Genomic DNA, 20741 nt, shown 5'->3' on the forward strand with positions numbered 1-20741 from the left:
GGTCTCATGACAGGTTGTGGCAAGAATAAGAAAATAAAAAGAGTGGAAGATCCCATGATCGCTGCCCTGGGCTTCCATGTGGGCTGGCCCCGCCTGCACAGTCAGGTTTGCCTTCAGTGTTCAGATAAAGCTGGTCTTAAGGTTAATACCACCTTGCCAGTGACACCACTGAACAAAGTGATTCCTCTAAGAACTCTCTGGCAGCCAGATAATTTTTCTAGTCTGGGAGGAATAGGTCAAAGTCACTCTTAAGCCCAAGGATGCTATTCTGCTTGAACCTACGCCCTGTTTTGTTTTAATTTTTACCTCATGTTACGTGGATGAATTATTCCCCTGAAACCGAGGTGAAAAGCTATCTGCTCTGAATTGGATTTTTCCATCTCAACTGCAGGACGCTTGGTCAGGGTGGGGCAAAGAAAGCAGTGAGGAGGCACTAATGGGGACAGCCATGAGTAGGCTGGTAGAGAAAGTGCCATTGGCTCCTAGCAGCAGTGGTGCCGCTCGCTTTTAGGAGACGAGGGTCAAAGCATAAAGCTGAGCATGGCAGTGCCGGAGGACACGCAGCCAAGTGGGGGTCTGGGGGATACTCATCGGGTAATCCAGTGAAAATGACCAGAAATCAACCAACAAGGGTGCTGAGAATTCTCCGATCCCCTGAGCTATTATCGGAGAGCCCAAAGTAGTAGACAGACACCTAGACCTGAGTTCAGACTCAAAATCTGTGACCTTGGGCAGAATTCTCCCTTGTTTCATTTCTAAAGTGAAGCAGCTGGATTATCTTTCTAGCTCCGATATCATGATCCTGAGATTGCCAGGGCACAGGGCACTGAGTCGTTACCATCACGTGTGGATGGCTGTGTCAAGTCACTCACACACGTACCTCCCCACAAGGGACAACTCAAGTTCCCGCTGTGAGCGATGTTCCTGGAAGAAACCTGAAGAAGATGCTCTGCCCTGAGATGTGCTCGTATCCTATGAGACACGTTCTCAGACCACAAAGGCTGTCTTCGTTCTACTGATTGTCTGTGGGAATGTTCTGAAGAAAGCAAAGAAAATCCCCCATAAAGTCTTTAAGTTGGAGGACTGAAAGGCTGATGCATGTTCTTGCCCAGACAGAGGGGGCTGAGGATATGTGAAGGCTGGGGCAAGACATTCTTCCTTGCTGCACCCCCACCCCACCCCTATTCCCACCCCCACCCCCATTCCCACCCCCATTCCCACCCCTACTCCCACCCCCACTCCCACTCCAAAACATGCACAGTGGGACCCATCAGATTTGATGTCTCTGCCTAGGAAGTGATTGGAAGGCCCTGCTCAAAGCCTGTTGCGTGGAGCCTTTATCACCTGAGAGACAAGGCTAGCAGGCAGGTGAGCCTCTTTCCCCAAATATGGGGAACAGGTTTGTTCCGGCTGATTCCTGACCTGCCCCTCAATACAGGATGCCTGGTTAAATCTGAATGTCAGATAAACAACTTTTTAGTATAAGTATGTCCTAAATACTGCATGGGGCATACTCACACTAAATTATTTGTTGTTTACTTGAAATTTAAGTGCACCTGGACACGTTGCATTTTTAATTGCTAAATCTGGCAATTCTAACTGAAGATCCAGAGTGGGATCTCTAAAAGCCCTGGGCATTGAGGTGGCAAAGAAGGGGTGAAAGAACCCAAGCCAAACATTCCTTTACAGTGTTCCATGAGTGTGACCCTTAGTTTTGAACTGTGTTTATTAATATTTCCAAGGTCAAGGAGGATCTATTATGATTTACATATCAACACCACAGCAGATCATTATACCAATATGCAATCTGTAAACTTACAAAAAACCTGGCTGGGTGAGGTTGCTTATGCCTGTAATCCCTGCACTTTGTGAGGTCGACATGGGAGGACTGATTGAGCCCAGGAGTTAAAGACCAGCCTGGGCAACATAGCAAGACCCCATCTCTAAAAAAAAAAAAAACCAACAACAAATTAGCCCAGTGCTATCGTATGGACCTGCAACCCTGGTTACTTGGGAGGCTGAGGTGGGAGGATCGCTTGAGCCCAGGAGTTCAAGTCTGCAGTGAGCTATGATTGCACCACTGTACTCCAGCCTGGCAACAGAGTGAGACCCTGTCTCTAAAAAGAAACAAACAAACAAACAAAAAAACACAACAACACCACATACACAAAGAAATACCTTATTGCCTACAGAAAAAAAAAAGATCAAATGTTTTAGCATGGTGAACACCAACAATATGCCAGACATTTTACAATCATTTCAGCATTTAACACAATCCTCTGTGAGAAAGTCAAGGCCCACAGTGATTTAAAAACAAACAAACAAACAGACCAACCAACCCTACTAGAAAGTGGTTGAACAAGGACTTGAATTCCAGCCGGTCTGATTCCAGAGGGCATGTTCTCTGTACCCTGAATATCTCCTCTCCTCTCCTCTCCTCTCCTCTCCTCTCCTCTCCTCTCCTCTCCTCTCCCCTCCTCTCCCCTCCTCTCCCCTCCCCTCCCCTCCCCTCCCCTCCCCTCTCTCCTCTCCTCTCCTCTCGTCTCCTCTCCTCTCCCCTCCCCTCCTCTCCTCTCTCCTGTCCCTCCCCCCTCCCCTCCCCTCTCCTCTCATTCCTCCCTCCCTCCCTTCCTTCTTTTCTCTTTTCTTTTCTTTTCTTTCCTGCCTTATCTACTGCTCTTGTCTTCAGCGGACCCTGGCATACCTACCGAAACCCCCATGCGTCCCATCTTCTGGGACTTTGTGCACTCTGTTTCCTCTGGAGGAGTGTCCTCCCCTCTCTGCACATCAAATCCTACCCAGCCTCCAATTTCAGCTTCCTAGGTCTCAGGAAACAGACATAATCTCTTCTCCTTGACTCCTAGTGCTCTTTCCCTGCACATCACCACCTTAAAGAGAAGACTCTATGTGCAATTCTCATCCTTCCTCTAGTTCACTGAAAGCAGGGACTGTATCTTACATATCACTTAACATCGTATCTAACACCTACTTTGAATTCAATAAACATTTGCTGAATGAATGAATGGGAAAAGTGATCTAGGCTAGTGATGTGGGCAAAATCTAATTCAATGTTAGCCACTACAAATCCACACTGGGGCATGCCAAACCTGAGTGTCAACCAAGGCAAACAGCCTAAACCCTGCAGTTCTAAACAGAGAGCTGAGCTTAGCTGCCTGGTAAATTTGGGATAACTCAGACCATTAATCTGAGGAAAAGAGGTGGTGTAGTACGAAACCAACCTAAAAGCTGGGAAAGCCAATATATGCTCAGTTCCTACACTAAGTTACTCTGTGACCTTGAACACGTCACTTCCTTTTGCAGGGCCTCAACTTCATAATCTGTGAAACAGGTGTAATAGCAGTACCTAGCTCATAGGGTTGTTACGAGAATTACAGAAATTAAAAAACATAAAGCATTTAGAGCTATGCTGGTGTACTGTCATTATTCAATACATTTTAAAATTATTATTGTCTATAAGGTGATCAGGAGGGATTGGGTGTCCCATCGTTTATTGTGAGAAAATATGCATGTTCCTGTAATGCTCACTTTTCTGGATACCTGGAATAATGACAGTTTAAGGCTTATCCAGTCCCCCAAATGATCAATAATGCAAATTTGGGGTTTTCTACATTTTGATTTTGATTGTTAGAAGAGCTACATAGCTTCCCGCTTTGCAATTCGGACTGTACTCAGTCTACTGAGTAGTTAATGCCGTGGACAGCCTCATTGTCAGAATGTAATCTCAAGCAGTGATGGACCATTCCAGAAATCAATCAGCAGGCTTTGAGTTAGTGCTCTTCAAAATGTGTGTGTATGTGTTAGTCTTCAGTGCTTTGTACATATTCTGTATACAGTGAGCTCTTACACATTTGCTGAAGAGATTGAGCAGTAACTTAACTGCAGCTACACACAGACTGTAGGCTTACTAGCTGCTTCTGGATCAACTTGAGGAAACCACTGTTCTGCCCAATTCTCACAATCATGGCTGCTGTAAAGCCTGTTCTTCCGAGGGCCAAGGCCCTGCCCATCCATGGCACACAAGGAGACAAACCACTTTTTTTCCTCAGAAGTGGCTTTGGATTACAGACTACCCTAGCTCACCCCCACTCCACTTCTGCTTTCTTGGCATCGATTTTCCATTAGGCATGACTAAGTGCCAGAGGTTCTGTCTGTCTGGGAAAATAGGAGTCACTGGAATTTTCTGTCCTCTTCTCAATGTGCAGCCTCCCTGCTGCTTTGGAGGCAGCAGTACAGTGATGCCTTTCCTTCGGCGTGTTCCATTACAATACTCCTTCTTCTCTTTTGCCCATGGATGCTAATAAGAAGTCTGGCCACAGGAGCAAGTTACCTTCTCTTAAAAGTACTTGGTTTTTAGACTCTCAGCAGAGCTATTGCTGCTCACAAACACCCTGGGTTTTCCCCATGGACACAGAGGCCTTCAGCCTCCTGGGTGAGCCACTAGGAAGAAGGTGCCCATGTCAGGCCACTCCGTGGTAGGTGGATGGGTACACGGTGCAGGCTAAACTCCTGCCCTTGACAGCTCTGTGCTGTTCCTGTGAGCAAGGGAGCAGGAAAGAGGGGAAAGGTAGGAGGTCAGAGGTGGCTTGGGCTGGGCTTTGGACCAGGAATCAGGGGCATAAGGTTCTAATCTTGGTACTGTATGCCTTGCACAAATTCTTCTAGGAAATGAAAACGATGAACTGAAAGTCAACCCTAGGCCAATCGCCCTGCTTAAGGGTCTATATCGATTATTTCATTGAATGTCTGTCACAATGGTTAACGTTTACCATATTTGGACCTGGCTGCACGACATGATCTCGAAGATTCCTTCCACGTTCCATGTTCTGTGGCTGGCCCCCACTGTCACACTTAGCTTCCTAGGATGCATTCCTGCTTAATCACCCAACTTATCTCTGCTGTTGGTTGTGGATTTTGCAGGACAGTGGAGTAGAGGTAACTGCCCCAGTGAGTTTTCTAAATTTTGGTTTTGATTTTTAGAAGAACTATATAACTTCCTGCTTTGCAATTCTGAGTCGTACTCAGTCTTCTGAGTAGTTAATGCCATGGATAGCCTCATTGTCAGAATGGAATCTCAAGGAGTGATAGACCATTCCAGAAATGCAATCAGTAGGCTTTGAGTTGGGGCTCTTCAAAATATGTGTGTGTACGTGTGTGTGGTAGTCTCCAGTGCTTCGTACATATTCTGTATATAGTGAGCTGGATGGTACCTGCCTCCCATTTTTGCTCACCTCTGTAAATCCTCTACTTTAATAAGGCATGAATCTAGTTCATTTTCACAGGTGGCCCTTGTGCTGAATGATCTGACAAAAGACAAGACAGAATCTTGTTTCTGCAGAAGCAAGGCCTCTGCTTGTCATTATGATATGCACACAATGGACAATCCTGATTGTTCTTTGATGCTTCCCTTTTTTCTAGAATTCATGCCTTAATGAGAAGTGATAGAAACAAGCGGCTTGGCCCTCCTGCCTTGGCTGGACTCCACACATGACAGCCCTGAGCAGCCCTGGCGGCACCTGTCAGAAACTAACACACACATCTGAACAGTCAAGCCTAATTCCCAAGAAGCTGTTTTAACTTGACATCTGAAAATGCATTGCATCTAGAATTATTTTACTGGGTGTGTGTTCAGGGCATATGTGTGCACGTTCTGCAACTGAAGTGTTCTATAAATATCAGATATGAGCTGTACAAAAAAGTATCACGTACATGATGTACTTAATTCCATTTAGTAATGTTTTCAATTTGTGTCTGACCTCTGGCAACAGAGATGGAAGTTTCTCAACATGAATAAAAAAGTATGCTCAGCTACCTTAAACAATTTTCACTTAAAATTCCAGAAATATATTAGAGCTTAGTGATTACCAGGTGGGTACTAGCCCAGTACTTTCAGAGGAGGGTACTGAAATCCAGAGAGGTGACGTGTCTTTCCCATGATCGCGCAGGAAATTAATAATGGTCCCTAGATGAGACTCAGGTCACTTGACTCCCAGGCCATTATCCTTTGCTTTTTCTTGACTACTGTATGTTTCTTCCCCCAACTGTTCAAAAGGAACTCTGATTCCATTAATAGCGTATGTTCCTACTATGGTTTATTAGAAAAATCCCAAACCAGCTCCTCTGCCCTTTCCTTTCTGACTCTATAGGGCATCTGTCTATTTTTCCAGGAAAGAGAATACGTGACCCTAACTCACAAGCAAGGAAGTTGCTGTCCTTGGCGATCCCAAACACTTCCCCAGTGGCTGGCGGGGTAATTGGAACCCAAGCCTGAACACTCAATTGTTCCTGAAAGGGCACAACTAAGTTAATTTTCCCGACAAAGATGTGCTGACCTTCCAGTTGCTCTTTTTTTTTTTTTTTAATTTTTATTTTTGAGACAGGGTCTTGCTCTGTCACCCTGGCAGGAGTACAGTGGCATGATCTTGGCTCACTGCAAGCTCTGTCTCCCCGGTTCAAGTGATTCTCCTGCCTCAGTCTCCTGAGTAGCTGGGATTACAGGCGCCCACCACCATGCCTGGCTAATTTTTGTATTTTTAGTAGAGACGGGGTTTCACCATGTAGCCCAGGCTGGTCTTGAACTCCTGACCTAAGGTGATCCACCTGCCTCGGCCTCCCAAAGTACTGGGATTACAGGCGTGAGCGACCACGCCCAGCCCAGTTACTCTTTCTGTGTGACTATCCTGATAAGCGGAGTTCAGCGTAGCTTCTTCTGGCTCGTGTGACTGAAGAAGCCAGAACAAAAGCCCTAACTGTTTTCCACTGAGAAAGCAGGATGAACAGGGGGTGCAGTCTTTAAAACAGCTCTCAGAGAAGCTTCCAGGGGAACCAAAGGAATACAGATGGAGGGCCTAGGAAGAGATGGCCTGAGGGGACCTGCAGAAGGGATTTACCTGCCGCCCCTCCCCCAGGGGAGCCAGGAGGCTCAGCTGCGCTGTAAACACTCCGTGCCTGGTGCAGCCTGGTCTGCACAGGCTGAGAGGATGGTGAGTGGCTTCCTCTGGGATGAGGGCTGTATTAGCAGTAATTGATGGCCAGGCTTTTTAATGGAGCTTATCATTTCACTGCAACAGATGTCAGGTTCTAATAAATACCACGTTCTCACTGACCTACGCAATTTGGAGAGGATGCCTGGATGTCAGGCAGAGTTTGATTCCTCCCCATCTCTGTTGCTCTCTCTTCTGTAAGGAAAAACAAACCAAACCCCTTTAAGATACTTTTCAAAGGGATTCTCTTTGAGAGTTCAAGGATCCAATAATTTCATGTTATTTAGATGATTTGCTTTTCTCTTCACAGCTCTACTTCTAAACCCCATGAGGAAAAGGCCCAGGAGGGACGGGTGAGCTTGCTCATGCGGGAACCCAGTCCGTGTGGAATGGACGGCCTTGGTGACCTCAGTCCCCAATTCCTGTGTCGCTCACCAGCACTGACTTTATTATCTTCTCGGGGGCTCTGATCACCCAAGCTATGCTGGCCTGGGCCTGGAAAATTCCCTCATCTCTCTTGTGGGGAGTTCAGCTGAGATGAGGTTGGGATTTTTGAAAGGGAACTATTCCTAGGAAACTCAGGGCAAAACAGAAGAAAAAAAGAAAACCCACGAATCGTAGCACCAGTTGGGCTTGCAGGCTCTGCCACGGAAGTCTGTAGTGCGGAGCTTCCTGGGAGCCCAGTCCTGGTCCCTTGCCTACCCCAGCGCACTGCCTTCTGCAGGCTCTGTTCTGCAGCTGTTCCCCACGTGCAGAGGGAATGTGGGGGGTGACCAATTCCAGCTAGCCACGATTCTCACCTTCTTGTTGCCTCCTGCCCCGCCCAACCCTTGGGTACCAGATGGGAGTTCCAGGAGCACGCCATGAAGGGGAGGGACAGGTCGGGGAGTGAGTAGTGATGAGGGGGAGAGAGTGTTGAAAAGTCTCTATCAGGTTTTTCCCTAATAGCGAGTGGTGTCTGGATGAGAAGCGCACTGCTACTGGGGCTCCAAAGCTGGTTCAGCCCAGACTCCTTCGGGCCAGCTCACAGGGCACAGGGGCTGCAGAGAGAAGCCCGACTCTGTAATGAAGTCTCAGCAGAGACAAAGTATCATGTGAGCTGCCTTAAGGAGCTACCTTAAGGAGTGAAGAAGACAGCAGTGATTAATTCCTGGCGAGACAAACACACAAATGGGCTCATATTATAACCTCTTATACTTCTTCATGAACAGCCCTCCTCTAGCTCTACCCTAGTCCCCTAGGAATTCTCAGGCCTCAGGGATCCTAGGACCATGAACTGGGATTTCCACACTGGGCTCCATGGAGTCGCAGGGGGGCCAGCAGGGCCTCAGAAGACAAGGAAGGCGGTGTCAATGAAGAGCACATTGGGTGGGACGTCTACCTTCTTTTCTTCAATCAAGGGGAAAATATCTACTTTTTAATCTGTTTTATTTAGAGGACTAATGCATGAGACCAAATTGAAGCATTGGCAGCTAATGAGAAGTTCAAAGAAAACAGTGTCTTTGGGAATATTAAGTAATGTATTAACGATGAAAAATAATTGAAATAGCCTGGAATGTACACTTTTAAAAGATTCTTGAAAGAATTTTTCCTGCAAAAGTGATTCCGCAAAGATAACGAGATAAAAAAATTTAGAAGTATGCATGGTGAACAGCAACATATAAGCAATTATGAACTGCTTTCAGAGGGTTTGGATAAGTTTTTAAATAAGAAAATAATGTCTCTTTGTGACCTTGAGGGAAGAAGGGAAACAACAAATGATTTTAGGAGGTTCATAATGAATTACTCCCATGTGTTGACTAATAAGCTATTTTATTTATTTATTTATTTATTTTTTTGAGACGGAGTCTCGCTCTGTTTGCCCAGGCTGGAGTGCAGTGGCGTGATCTCGGCTCACTGCAAGCTCCGCCTTCCAGGTTCATGCCATTCTCCTGCCTCAGCCTCCCGAGTAGCTGGGACTACAGGTGCCCGCACCACGCCTGGCTAATTTTTTTGTATTTTTAGTAGAGACGGAGTTTCACTGTGTTAGCCAGGATGGTCTCAATCTCCTGACCTCCTGATCTGCCCACCTCAGCCTCCCAAAGTGTTGGGATTACAGGTGTGAGCCTTTTTTTATTTTTTTAAAGTAATGTTTGGTTTTACGTAGACTAAGCAAGGATGGAGTTGGAATTTTTCCACTTTTCAGCTGGTTATGCTGGTACCAAGAAGATACAACCACAGGGGATGACAGTCCATTAATGGGGTGGCCTTAAACTTTGGGAGCTAGCCAAGTTACCGAGGTTAAGGGACTGTTTACTGGGGTACATATGATGGTATCAATATTGACTCTGTTTTTAATTTTAAAATCTCTATTTTTCTCTAGGGATGTTGCTGCTGATAGCTAAAAATGATCAAATTCTTACCATATACTAGACCTTATGCTGGACAATTCACTGACATTATCCCATGTAGTAGGCAGAATTCTAACATGACCCCCAAGATTCTCCATCCTCTGTGTAATCCCCAGGATTGTGAATATGATGGATTTCATTCTGGTAAACAGGTTGTGTTATATGGCACAGATGACTTTAAGATGGGTAGCCTTTAAATCTGTGACTAGCAGAAGAGACATGAAGGCAGATATTCAAAATATAAGAGGGATCTGATGCACCACTACTGGCTTGAAAATGGAGGGGACCACATGGCAGAGGACGCACGCAGCCTCTAGTTGCTGAGGGTGGTCTCCAGTTGACGGTGGCAAGGTAACAGGGGCCTCAGTCCTACAACCACAAGGAACTGAACTCTGCCAACATACTGAAAGAGCTTGAAGGAGAAGCGTAAGCTTCAGGGGTGAGATTGCAGCCCCAGACAAAGCCTTGATTTTAGTTGCCTAAAACCCTGAACTGAGAACCCAGGCGTCTTGTGTGGGACTCCTAACCCACAGAAACTGTGAGATTAATAACTAGGGGTGTTTTAAAAGAGTTAATTTATGTTAATTTTTAAATTAGCAACACAGAAAATCATACACCCCAGGTGATACCCATTATAACCCTCTGAAGTAGGCTTCACCATTTTATAGACAAGGAAACAAAGACTCAGGGAAATTAGGAATTTGCCCAAAGTCACAGAGCCTGTGAGTGGCAGAGACAGGTTTAAACCCAGCTGTCTTGACTTTATGGTCAGTGCTCTTCACTGCCTCATGCATTTCCTCTCTGTATGAGGCGAGAGCCTCAGACACATGGTAAAAAGAGTATGGAACTGTTTCCGTCTGCCTGGGTGTGGATGTGCAGAAGGGTCAGAGGACCTGTGTTTTTGTTTTTGTTTTAAATGGTGAAAAGATATATATTTAGAATTAACTAGCTGGATTCAGTTTAGATGATACCAATATGCCTTGTTCTCTCCATCAGGCCTGATCAGGGTGTTGGCTTTGGCCACATCAGTGTCACTGAGCTTCTTCACAGCCTGTTTGATCTGGTGCTTGTTGGTTTTGACATCCACAATGGACCCAAGTTGTGTTGTTGTCTTCTATCTTCTTCATGTCTGACTCAGTGCTTGGGGAACCTGATGATGTATTATTGCTCAAGCTTGCTTCTCCTGGGAGTGCTTTTCCAAGGATATTTCAGCTGCCTCCAGAGCCACACTGTCTTGGGGTCATATGTGGATCGGATCTTCTTTTTGTGGCTGTGGACATCTTTAAGCACTGCCTTCCTGGCCTTCAAAGCGTTTGCTTTGGATTCAGCAATGGGAGGCCAAGAACTTCTTTTTTCACTTTTGGTGCCATCATGTGAAAATGAGGACCTATGTTGAACCCTCACTCCTCTAGAAGCCAGCTGTGTGCCCTTGGGCAAGTCAATTAATCACCCTGAGCCTCAGATTTTGTAATCTGTATGAGGCGTACTAAGAATTTCTGCATTGCAACCCTTGAAGGGCTGCAGTTGATGATCCCATGAAAGTGTGTGAGGGCCACTGTGAAAGAAGTCCACAGGGCAGATAGAGGCACCTGGATGTCATGTAGGTATCGTTTTCTTTTCTTGATGACTGCCAATTTCAATATCCTCTGCCTATAGGTTGGATATAATCACTTTGATGGCTTGTTTGGAGGAAGTCATTTTAAATAGTTTTTTTTTTTTGGAGAGGAAATGATTCTTTATTACATTTATTGAAAAACTACAGAATAAGATGGAATGTAATTTTTTTTCTTGAATTCTTTAAAAGGTAGTTGACTATTAAAAGCCAAAGTAATAACAATGTATTGTGGAATTCATAAAATACGAAGACTGAAAGTGTGTGAATATGATAGCACAAAGGTAAATAGAAAGTATACAGATGACTACACTGTTTATATAGGAAGCATTATAATATTAATTCATGGTAGGCTGTGATAAGTTGAGAGTGTATTTTTAGTGTATAAATGACTAAAATACACAAGGAAATATAGCTAACACACCAACAGAAGAGAAAATGGTAAACTAAAAAATACTTGAATAAACTGAAAGAATACAGGAAGAAAAGAATAGTGGAATAAAAAACCCCCCAAACCGAAAATATGAATGGCAAGACTGTAGGGCTTAAACCCAGTAAGCTTATTATTTATATTACATGTATAAATGAAATACTCCAGTTAAGGCCAGGTGCAGTAGCTCATGCCTGTAAGCCCAGCATTTTGGGAGGCCAAGGCCAGTGGATCACTTGAGGTCAGGAGTTTGAGACCAGCCTGGCCAATATGGCAAAACCCCGTCTCTACTAAAAATACAAAAAATAGCCAGGTGTGGTGGCGTGCGCCTATAGTCCCAGCTACTCGGGAGGCTGAGGCAGCAGAATCACTTGAACCAGGGAGGCGGAGGTTGCAGTGAGCCAAGATCACGCCACTGCACTCCGGCCTGGGTGACAGAATAAGACTCTGTCTCAAAAAAAAAAAAAAAAAAAAAAAAAAAAGGCCGGGCACAGTGGCTCATGCATCTAATCCCAGCACTTTGGGGGGGTCGAGGCAGGTGGATCACGAGGTCAGGAGTTCGAGACCAGCCTGGCCAATATGGTGAAACCCCATCTCTACTAAAAATACAAAAAGTAGCCAGGTGATAGTGGCGCAAGCCTGTAATCCCAGCTAATCAGGAGGCTGAGGCAAGGGAATTGCTTGAACCCAGGAGGCGGAGGTTGCCGTGAGTGGAGGTTGTGCTGAGCCGAGGTCACGCCACTGCACTCCAGTCTGGGCAACAGAGCGAGACTCCATCTCAAAAAAAAAAAAAAAAAAAAAAAAAAAAGAAATACACCAATTAAAAGGTAGACATGTTAAGACTAGATTAAAAAAACCCAAGGTCTACAAAAGGTTTTCTTCAAATATAAAGACACAGATAGGATAAAGAAAGGATGAAAAAAATATATACCATGCAAAAAATACATAGAAGAAAGCTGGTGTAACAATTTTAATATGAAATGAAGCAGATTTCAAGTCAAAGAATAATGCCAGAAATAGTCATCTCATAATGATAGAAGGACCAATTTATTAAGAAAACCTAACAATTCTAAATATGTATCTAAAAATAAACCTTTAAGATATAAAAAGCAAAAATTAGCAGAACTAAGGGGAGAAACAGACAAATCCAAAACCCCACAGGTGAAAATGTTAATACCTCATTTTAATAACTGATATAATAGATATAAAAAACCAGTAAAGAGCTAAAAGATTTGAATAACACTAACAAGTAATTTAACTTAGTTAATGTATATATAGAACACTATACCCCAAAACTGCAGGACACACATTCTTTTCAGGTTTACATGGAATATTTATCAAGATAGACCACATGCTGGTCTACAAAACAATTCTCAACAAATTCCAAAGGCTTGAAATCATACAGGTTATGATCTCTGACCAAAATCAAATTAAACTATAAATCAATAACAATAAGATATTTAGAAAAATCTTTCTAAACACTTGAAATTCAAGAAGCACAACTATAAATAACCCATGGTTCAAGAAGAAATCACAAGGGAAATCAGAAAATATTTCTAATAAAATAATAATGAAAAACAACATACAAAACTTTGTGGAATGCAGCTTAAGCAATCCATAGAGAGTAATTTTATATTAAAAAAATAAAAAAGATTAAAATCAGTGACCTAAGCTTCTACTCTAAGAAACTTGAAAAGGAAGACATTAGAAACCATGTACTGCCAATTACTTTGACAACTTAGACATGATGGATCAATTTCTTATTTAAAAACCTAGCTTGCTAAAACGAACACAAGAAGAAATACAACAATCTGAATATCCCTACATTTAGTAAAGACACTAAGTATTTTTTGCACAAAGGAAATCTTACCAAACATTTGGAAAGAAATAATACTAAATCTGCACAAACTCTTTCAGAAAACAAGGAAGAAATCTGCACAAACTCTTTCAGAAAACAAGGGAAGAAGGAATACTTTCCAGTTTATTTAATGAAGCCAGCATAGTACTGATATGAAAGACCTGACAAGGACAAACACGAGAAAAGAAATTTTAGACCAATATTATTCATAAATGTAGATGTAAAAATCTTAAAATTTTAGCAAATCAAATTTAATAATATAAAAAAGGATAAAATCATGACTGAGAAGGGTTTATCTTTGGAATGCAAGGTTGGTTCAACAAGCAAAAACTAAATAATGTAATTCACACTAACAGAATAAAGAAAAAGCACACGATTATGTCAATGTCAAAAGATGCAGCAAAAGCAATCTATAGAATTCAATACCCATTCACAATAAAAAAAAAAAAAAACCTCTTAGCAAAGTAGTAACACAAGAATTTCTTTAATCTGATAAAGACATCTATGTAAAACCTCAACATTAACCTTAATAGAGAAACATACAGCTAGATTCTGTTCTTATCACTTATGTAAAAAATTGTACTGGAGATCCTATTCAGTGCCAGTAGGTGGAAAAAGAAATAGAAAAACATAAAGATTGGAAAGAAAGAAGTAAAGCTGTTAGCATAAGGGGTGACTATTTATGTAAGAAATTATAGGCCGGGTGTGGTGGCTCATGCCTGTAATCCTAGCACTTTGGGAGGTCAAGGCAGGTGGATTGCCAGAGCTCAGAGTTTGACACCAGCCTGGGCAACATGGTAAAACTCCATCTCTACTAAAAAAAAAAAATACAAAAAATTAGCCTGGTGTGGCAGCGTGTGCCTGTAGTCCCAGCCACTCAGGAGGCTGAGGCAGGAGAATTGCTAGAACCCGGGAGGCGGAGGTTGCAGTGGGCCAAGATCACGCCACTGCACTCCAGACTGGGTGACAGAGTGAGACTCCGTCTCCAGAAAAAGAAAAAAGAAATTATAAGAAATCTATAAAAAAACTATTAGACTTTAGTAGTAATAAGTGAATTTAGCAATGTCACAGGACGCCATGCCAATATAGAAAAATCATTTGTATTCCTATATACCAGCAACAAACAACTAGAAAATATTTTTTAATTTTATGTTTATATTTTTATATATTTATAAATATTTTATATTTATATCTTTATATAATTTACAATAAAAGCAAAAACAGGTGGAGTGCAGTGGCTCATGCCTGTAATGCCGGCACTTCGGGAGGCCGAGGCAGGTGGATTGCTTGAGGCCAGGAGTTCGAGACCAGACTGGCCAACATGCTGAAACCCTGTCTGTACTAAAAATACAAAAATCAGCTGGGCATAATGGCTCATGCCTGTAATCCCAGCACTTTGGGAGGCTGAGGCAGGTGGATCACCTGAAGTCAGGAGTTTGAAACCAGCCTGGCCAACATGGTGAAACCCCATCTCTACTAAAAATACAAAAACTAGATGGGCGTGGTGGTGGGCGCCTGAAATCCCAGCTACTAGGGAGGCTGAGGCAGGACAACCGCTTGAACCTGGGAGTTAGAGGTTGCAGTGGGCCAAGATCGTGTCATTGCACTCCAGCCTGGGTGACAAGAGCGAAACTCTGTCTCAAAAAAATAAAAAATAAAAATACAAAAATTAGCTGGGTGTGGTGGCACATGTCTGTAGTCCTGGGTACTCGGGAGGCTGAGGCACAAGAATCTCTTGAATCTGGGAGGCGGAGTTTGCAGTGAGCCAAGATTGTGCCACGGTACTCCAGCCTGGGCAACAGAGCAAGACTCTGTCTCAAAAAAAAGGGAAAACATGTAAAAATATTTCAAGACTTCTACATTGAAATATTTTAAAAATTTCTGAGAAACTAAAACCATGTTCATTGATTCAGTATTATAAAAGATTCAGTATTATAAAAATGTCAATTCTTCCCTTGTCGATCAGCAGGCTTTTATGGGGGTGGTGGGGTGGGGGGAGGTGAGAATTGGCAAGCTGATTCTAAAAGATATATGAAAATGCAAAGGACCTAGAAAAGCCAAAACAATCTTTAAAAAGAACAAGCTCGGATACCTTTCCTGATTTCAAGAAATATTGGTATACAAACCTATCAATGGAACAGAATAGAGTATCCAGAAATAGATCCACTCACATGTGGTCAGTTGCCTTTTGACAAAGATGTAAAGGTAATTCAATAGGGAAAGAAAAGTATTTTCAACAAATGGTGTTGTAATATCTGGATACATATGAACAAAAAATTAACCTTGGCATCTACCTCATATCACATACAAAAATTAATCTGAGATGGATCACAGGCCTATGTGCCAAAACAAAAGCTTCCAGAAGAAAACACAGGAGAATTTCTTCATGATCTTCTAGTAGGCTAATAATTTTGAGTACACAAAGAGCAGTAACATAAAAAACAGATTTCATTAAAAAGATGAAGATTTCCTGCTCATCAAAAGACACTCTTAAGAAAATGAAATGGGCCAGGAATAGTGGCTCACACCTGTAATCCCAAGACTTTGGGAGGCCGTGGCGGGAGGATCAAGGATCACTTGAGCCCAGGGGTTCGAGACCAGCCTGGGCGACATAGTGAAACCTTGTCTCTATTAAAAAAAAGAAAAATAAAATGAAATGGCAAGCCACAGATTGAGAGACGATACTCATAATAAATATATCTGACAAATATATAAAGAAACTCGTATATACAACTCATTAATAAAATGACTAACAACCAAATTAAAAATAGGCAAGATTTGAACAGACATTTCATGAAAGAAGATAAACCAATAAGCACATGCCAAGATGCTGAACATCATTTATCACCAGGAAATGTAAATTAAAAATATGAGATATTACTTATCCTCTCTAGAATGGTTCAATTTAAAAAGACTGACAATAGGAAGTGTTGATGAGAATGTGAAGCAACTGGAACCCTGGCATATTGCTGATGGGAGGGTAAACTGATACCACTTTAAAAAAGCTTGTCACCTTCTTATAAAGTTAACCACATATGTACTCCCACTCCCAGGTATTTACCTGAAGAAAGGAAAACACATGTCTATAAAAAGGCTTGGTCATAGCAGCTCTATTAATAAAATCCCCAACCTGGAAACAACACAAATATCTACACATGGGTGAATGGATGAATACATTAGGCTATATTCATATAATGGACTATTACTCAGCAGTAAAAAAGAAATGCTGTAACAGATAAAAAAAAAATATATATATATATATATATATATTTTTTTTTTTTGAGACAGAGTCTCACTCTGTTGCCCAGGTTGGAGTGCAGTGGCGCGATCTCCGCTCACTGCAACCTCCGCCTCCTGGGTTCAACAGATTCTCCTGCTTCAGCCTCCGGAATAGCTGGGATTATAGGCGTGTGAAACTATGCCCAGCTAATTTTTGTATTTTTAGTAGAGATGGGGTTTTGCCATGTTGGCCAGATTGTTCTCAAACTTCCTACCTCAGGTGATCTGTCTGCTTCAGTCCACTCAAAGTGCTGGGATTAGAGACGTGAGCTACCGGGCCCAGCCACCATAACAGATAAATCTTAAACAATTATGTTGAATGAAATGAATATAAATTTCATTGATCTGTATTATTTCACTTAGAAGTATCTAAAAGGAAAAACTAAGACATGGTGATACAGAACAATAGTTGCCTTGAGAGTGAAGAGACTATTTGGAAAGAGGTTATAAGGTAACTTTGTCAAAACTTTTCAAAAGATATGCTTAAAACCTGTCCACTCCATTGTATGTAAATTATACTGCAATTTTTTTAAAAAAGATACATATGCAAAGCCATTTCCTTCAAAGTACTCATGGTTTGGTTAAGGAAACAAAACATATATGAAGATGTGCAGAACTAAAAGAAAATACCAAACAGATTCCAAAGCAGTATGTGATTAGAGTCAAAGGAGACTGGGAGGAGGGGAGAGAGCTGCCGGCAAAGTAGAGAGGATGGGAAAACCCACATGGGAAGTTGGATATGTGTCTATTTGAGGGGGCAGAAAGAGGGTGGGAGGAAAGGCATGAGCAAAGGCACTGAGTTACACAGCAGAAGCTAAAACCCATGGTCTTCCACGTGTTAACTTGCTGGCCTTTCATAGCAAGTTCATCCAACAGGGAGTACAGTCCTGTTTTAGGAATGAGGTTCAGAGAGGTTAAGAGCTCTGCCCAAGACCACAGAGCTTGCAGGATTAGACTTTGCAATAGCAACTGGGGCATGCATGACCCCAAAGCCTGTGCTCACCCTGTGAATGGTGTTTCACTTGTGAGGGACAGAATCTGCTGGACAGCCATGAGAAAGAAAGAAGCACATGTGGTAGGAAAAGCCCTGGTCAGTGCCAGGAAGTGTCCTTTCTGAGGTTACATTGTTTAGAATTTTGCTCTACAGGAGGGAATAAACAGCTGATTCCACTCAAAAGGCTCCACTGCTGTTCATAAACCATGAGAGTGTTTATGTCATGGGCAGAGCTCCCCAAGTGAATTATAGCCTTTTACACACTGTGTACATACAGTATTTTCACAGGACAAAGAAACAGGGTGTGGAAGGAATGCTACAGTTGACCCTCCTCTCTTTCCACCCTTTGTCTTCAACCTTCTCCACCAATCTCAACACTATACTGCAGGACAGTTCTTTCATGGTGTTTATCTGGCTTTCTGACATAGCCCAGGGAAGTTACTCAGTTCAGTTGAAGAATGGAAACTTTAAACTACTACTTCTTGCTAGCACGAGCTGCTGGCTTTCTCTTTTATTACATTTAAAATGGATCCATCTTCGCTACAGTAGAAAGCAGATTTTTTAAACATTACTTCAGATGTTTTCTTTAGACTGGTGTTAACATAAAGCAAATGTCTCTTGAAACTCTGAACCAATCTGTTAAGATAAACAGGCTTCACTTACGATATTCCTGTACTGAAATCATGGGCTTGTGGTCTGCAACTTCTTAAAGACTCAATTCATACTTGCTAAAATGTCTACTTAGGAAAAACACATGCACACACACACACACATACACACATACTAAGATATCTTTGCCATGGAAACCACAAAGACACATCTGGTTCAGACTCCACAGCACATACCACAGATAGTGCCCATCTTCTAAGGGCAGATCGTACGTATACACAGGGAAAGCCCAGAAAATTAAACGATACCAATACTTCAAGCATAAAACATACTTTATAATTCCTTTTTTTCCATTGTATTTCAAGATATGTAAGTCTTAATCATTGTTACTTGTTACATTTGCATATGCTTGTTTTTGTCCTTAATGGGATTTCAGACTTGGGTGTCATAGATAAAAAGAGAAAATAAAGGGAAAGAAGAAGGCAATTAAAGTTTCAGATAACAACTCTGGATTCTGCGTATAAATCTGAGGCAGTCTGGGTTTCTAGAAGAAGACACTGTCATTATTTAAGAGTCTCAGGCTAGGTGTGGTGGCTCACACCTGTAATCCTAGCACTTTGGGAGGCTGAGGCGGGCAGATCACCTGAGGTCAGGAGTTCAAGACCAGCCTGGCCAACATAGCAAAACCCACTATGTTGTATTTCTCCACTAAAAATACAAAAATTAGTCGGGCGTGGTGTCACGTGCCTGTAGTCCCAGCTACTCAGGAGGCTGAGGCAGGAGAACTGCTTGAACCTGGGAAGCAGAGGTTGCAGTGAGCCGAGACTCCTCAGCTGGTACTCCAGCCTGGGCAACAGAGCAAGATTTTGTCTCAAAAAAATAAAATAAAATAAAATGAAAAGTTCTCAAGCCTGCTATAAGTGAAAGTCTTGTACTACAGAAAAATATAGGTGAGGTCAGGAGGCCCCATGGAAGGGAATGGGGTCTCTCTGGGAGGGAGAGGCAAGAACAAGAAGTCCTACTAAGTTCTTGATTAGTCATGGCTAACCAAGAGCATTCCAGATCTGGAGGTCCAGGTTTTGTTAGTAGGTACTTTGAAACTGTCAGAAGTTTGTATGATAAAGGCTTTATCCCCCTTGCTGGGCTACAAATTCCATGAAGACAGGGACAATTTCTAATTTGTTTATCATTATATTCCCAGCATGGAGCACAATGCTTGTAACATGGTAGATGCTTAATAAATACTGGATGAGCAAATGAAGAGGATGCTTAATAGACAGTCTATATTTGTGTGATACTTTGGATCTGATCATCCTTCAGCTGGGATCACAGGTGTGAAGCATATGACTGTTCCAAGCGATAAAGTTATAACCACATGCCACTCTATGCTTTATTTTTGGAAACTGTGATTTTGATCCACTGCTTCTTCAGTCTAGGAGGCCATGGTTTATGAAGACTGATGTTCCACACACCAAAGTCTTAAATATAAAAAACAATCAGCATATTTCTGTATTTACCTATTCTGTATGACTGAAGTGAGGCCTTCCACACTGAGAGGTTCATGAGCAATAGTTGTATCTCTAAACTCTAAACTTTAGCTAACTTCAACCTCTGTGAAATCCTACTTCCATATCTATTCTAATAGCCCTAAGCTATTTGTGTAGCTGTTTATTTGACCAAGAAATACACAGGTCCTACTTTGGGCAACGGCTGTGGTATACACTGCAGAGACACAACGAGGTATAGAATTCAGGGAGATTCATTTTCATACCAAAGAGTAGCTACTGGTTCCAGGTGTTGACTACTAAGCAAAAATTCTGTTTGTTTACTGCCATCTGAAATTTCCATTTTTTAAAAAGTAGCTGCGAACATTTTCATCATTGATGCCATTTACCCACAACTCGAATTCCTGTTTAGTATTTATCCTCCAGTCTAAATAGAGAGGTCGTTTTCTGATAAATGCTACACTCCATGAAAAAAAAAAAAAAAAAAAAAAGCTGTCATGGCTAATCTTAGACACCAACAGAAACAGCAGAAAAAGGAAACACTTTCAGATGTAGATCAGCTTCTTCCTGATGAAGCTATGAAGGGCCAAACAGTAAATATTTTTGGTTTTCTAGGACATCCAGTCTCTGTTGCAACTACTCACTCTGCCATTGTAGCATTAAAACAGCCATAGATAATAAGTAAAGAAATGGGTGTTGCTGTGTTTCTATAAAACTTTATTTACAAAATATGCACAGGCAGGATCTAGCCTGCAGGCGGTGGCTTGCCAACCCCTGGACTAGATAAACAAAATGCTCTTATCTGTAGGAAATAACGACAGATTCACTTACTTTGCTCTTTTGGCCATTTCATTTCCATCCCATCTGGGGCTGTACGGGTAATTTTTTTGGGCCTGGGAGTAAAGCTGTCCGCTGTTGGTGAAGTGATAGACGGACTGAAATGTGAGAGTTGGCTGGTCTCGAGGGAAAAACAGAGGCAGGTCAACTGCGAAGACAGAAGAAAGAAAAAGAAAGTTAGAGCATAAACACATCTTACGATTTTTTTTTTTTTTTTTTACTAAAT

General features: G+C 42.2%; 1 protein-coding gene across 25 annotated transcripts in view; it reads right to left on the reverse strand.

The window, feature by feature from the left end:
• BABAM2 (BRISC and BRCA1 A complex member 2) overlaps positions 1-20741 on the reverse strand; it is a 493921-nt gene that overhangs the window by 21034 nt on the left and 452146 nt on the right. For all 25 annotated transcript variants that reach the window (XR_012422532.1, XR_012422530.1, XR_012422531.1 and 22 more), the window contains one exon: positions 20510-20663. Coding sequence is in view for 20 of the 25 variants with exons in the window: in XM_045368628.3 (XP_045224563.1) it covers positions 20510-20663 (154 nt within the window). In the remaining 5 variants the exon portion in view is untranslated. The remainder of the gene's footprint in view (positions 1-20509; positions 20664-20741) is intronic.

Source organism: Macaca fascicularis, chromosome 13 (assembly GCF_037993035.2).
Source record: "Macaca fascicularis isolate 582-1 chromosome 13, T2T-MFA8v1.1".
Taxonomy (NCBI): domain Eukaryota; kingdom Metazoa; phylum Chordata; class Mammalia; order Primates; family Cercopithecidae; genus Macaca; species Macaca fascicularis.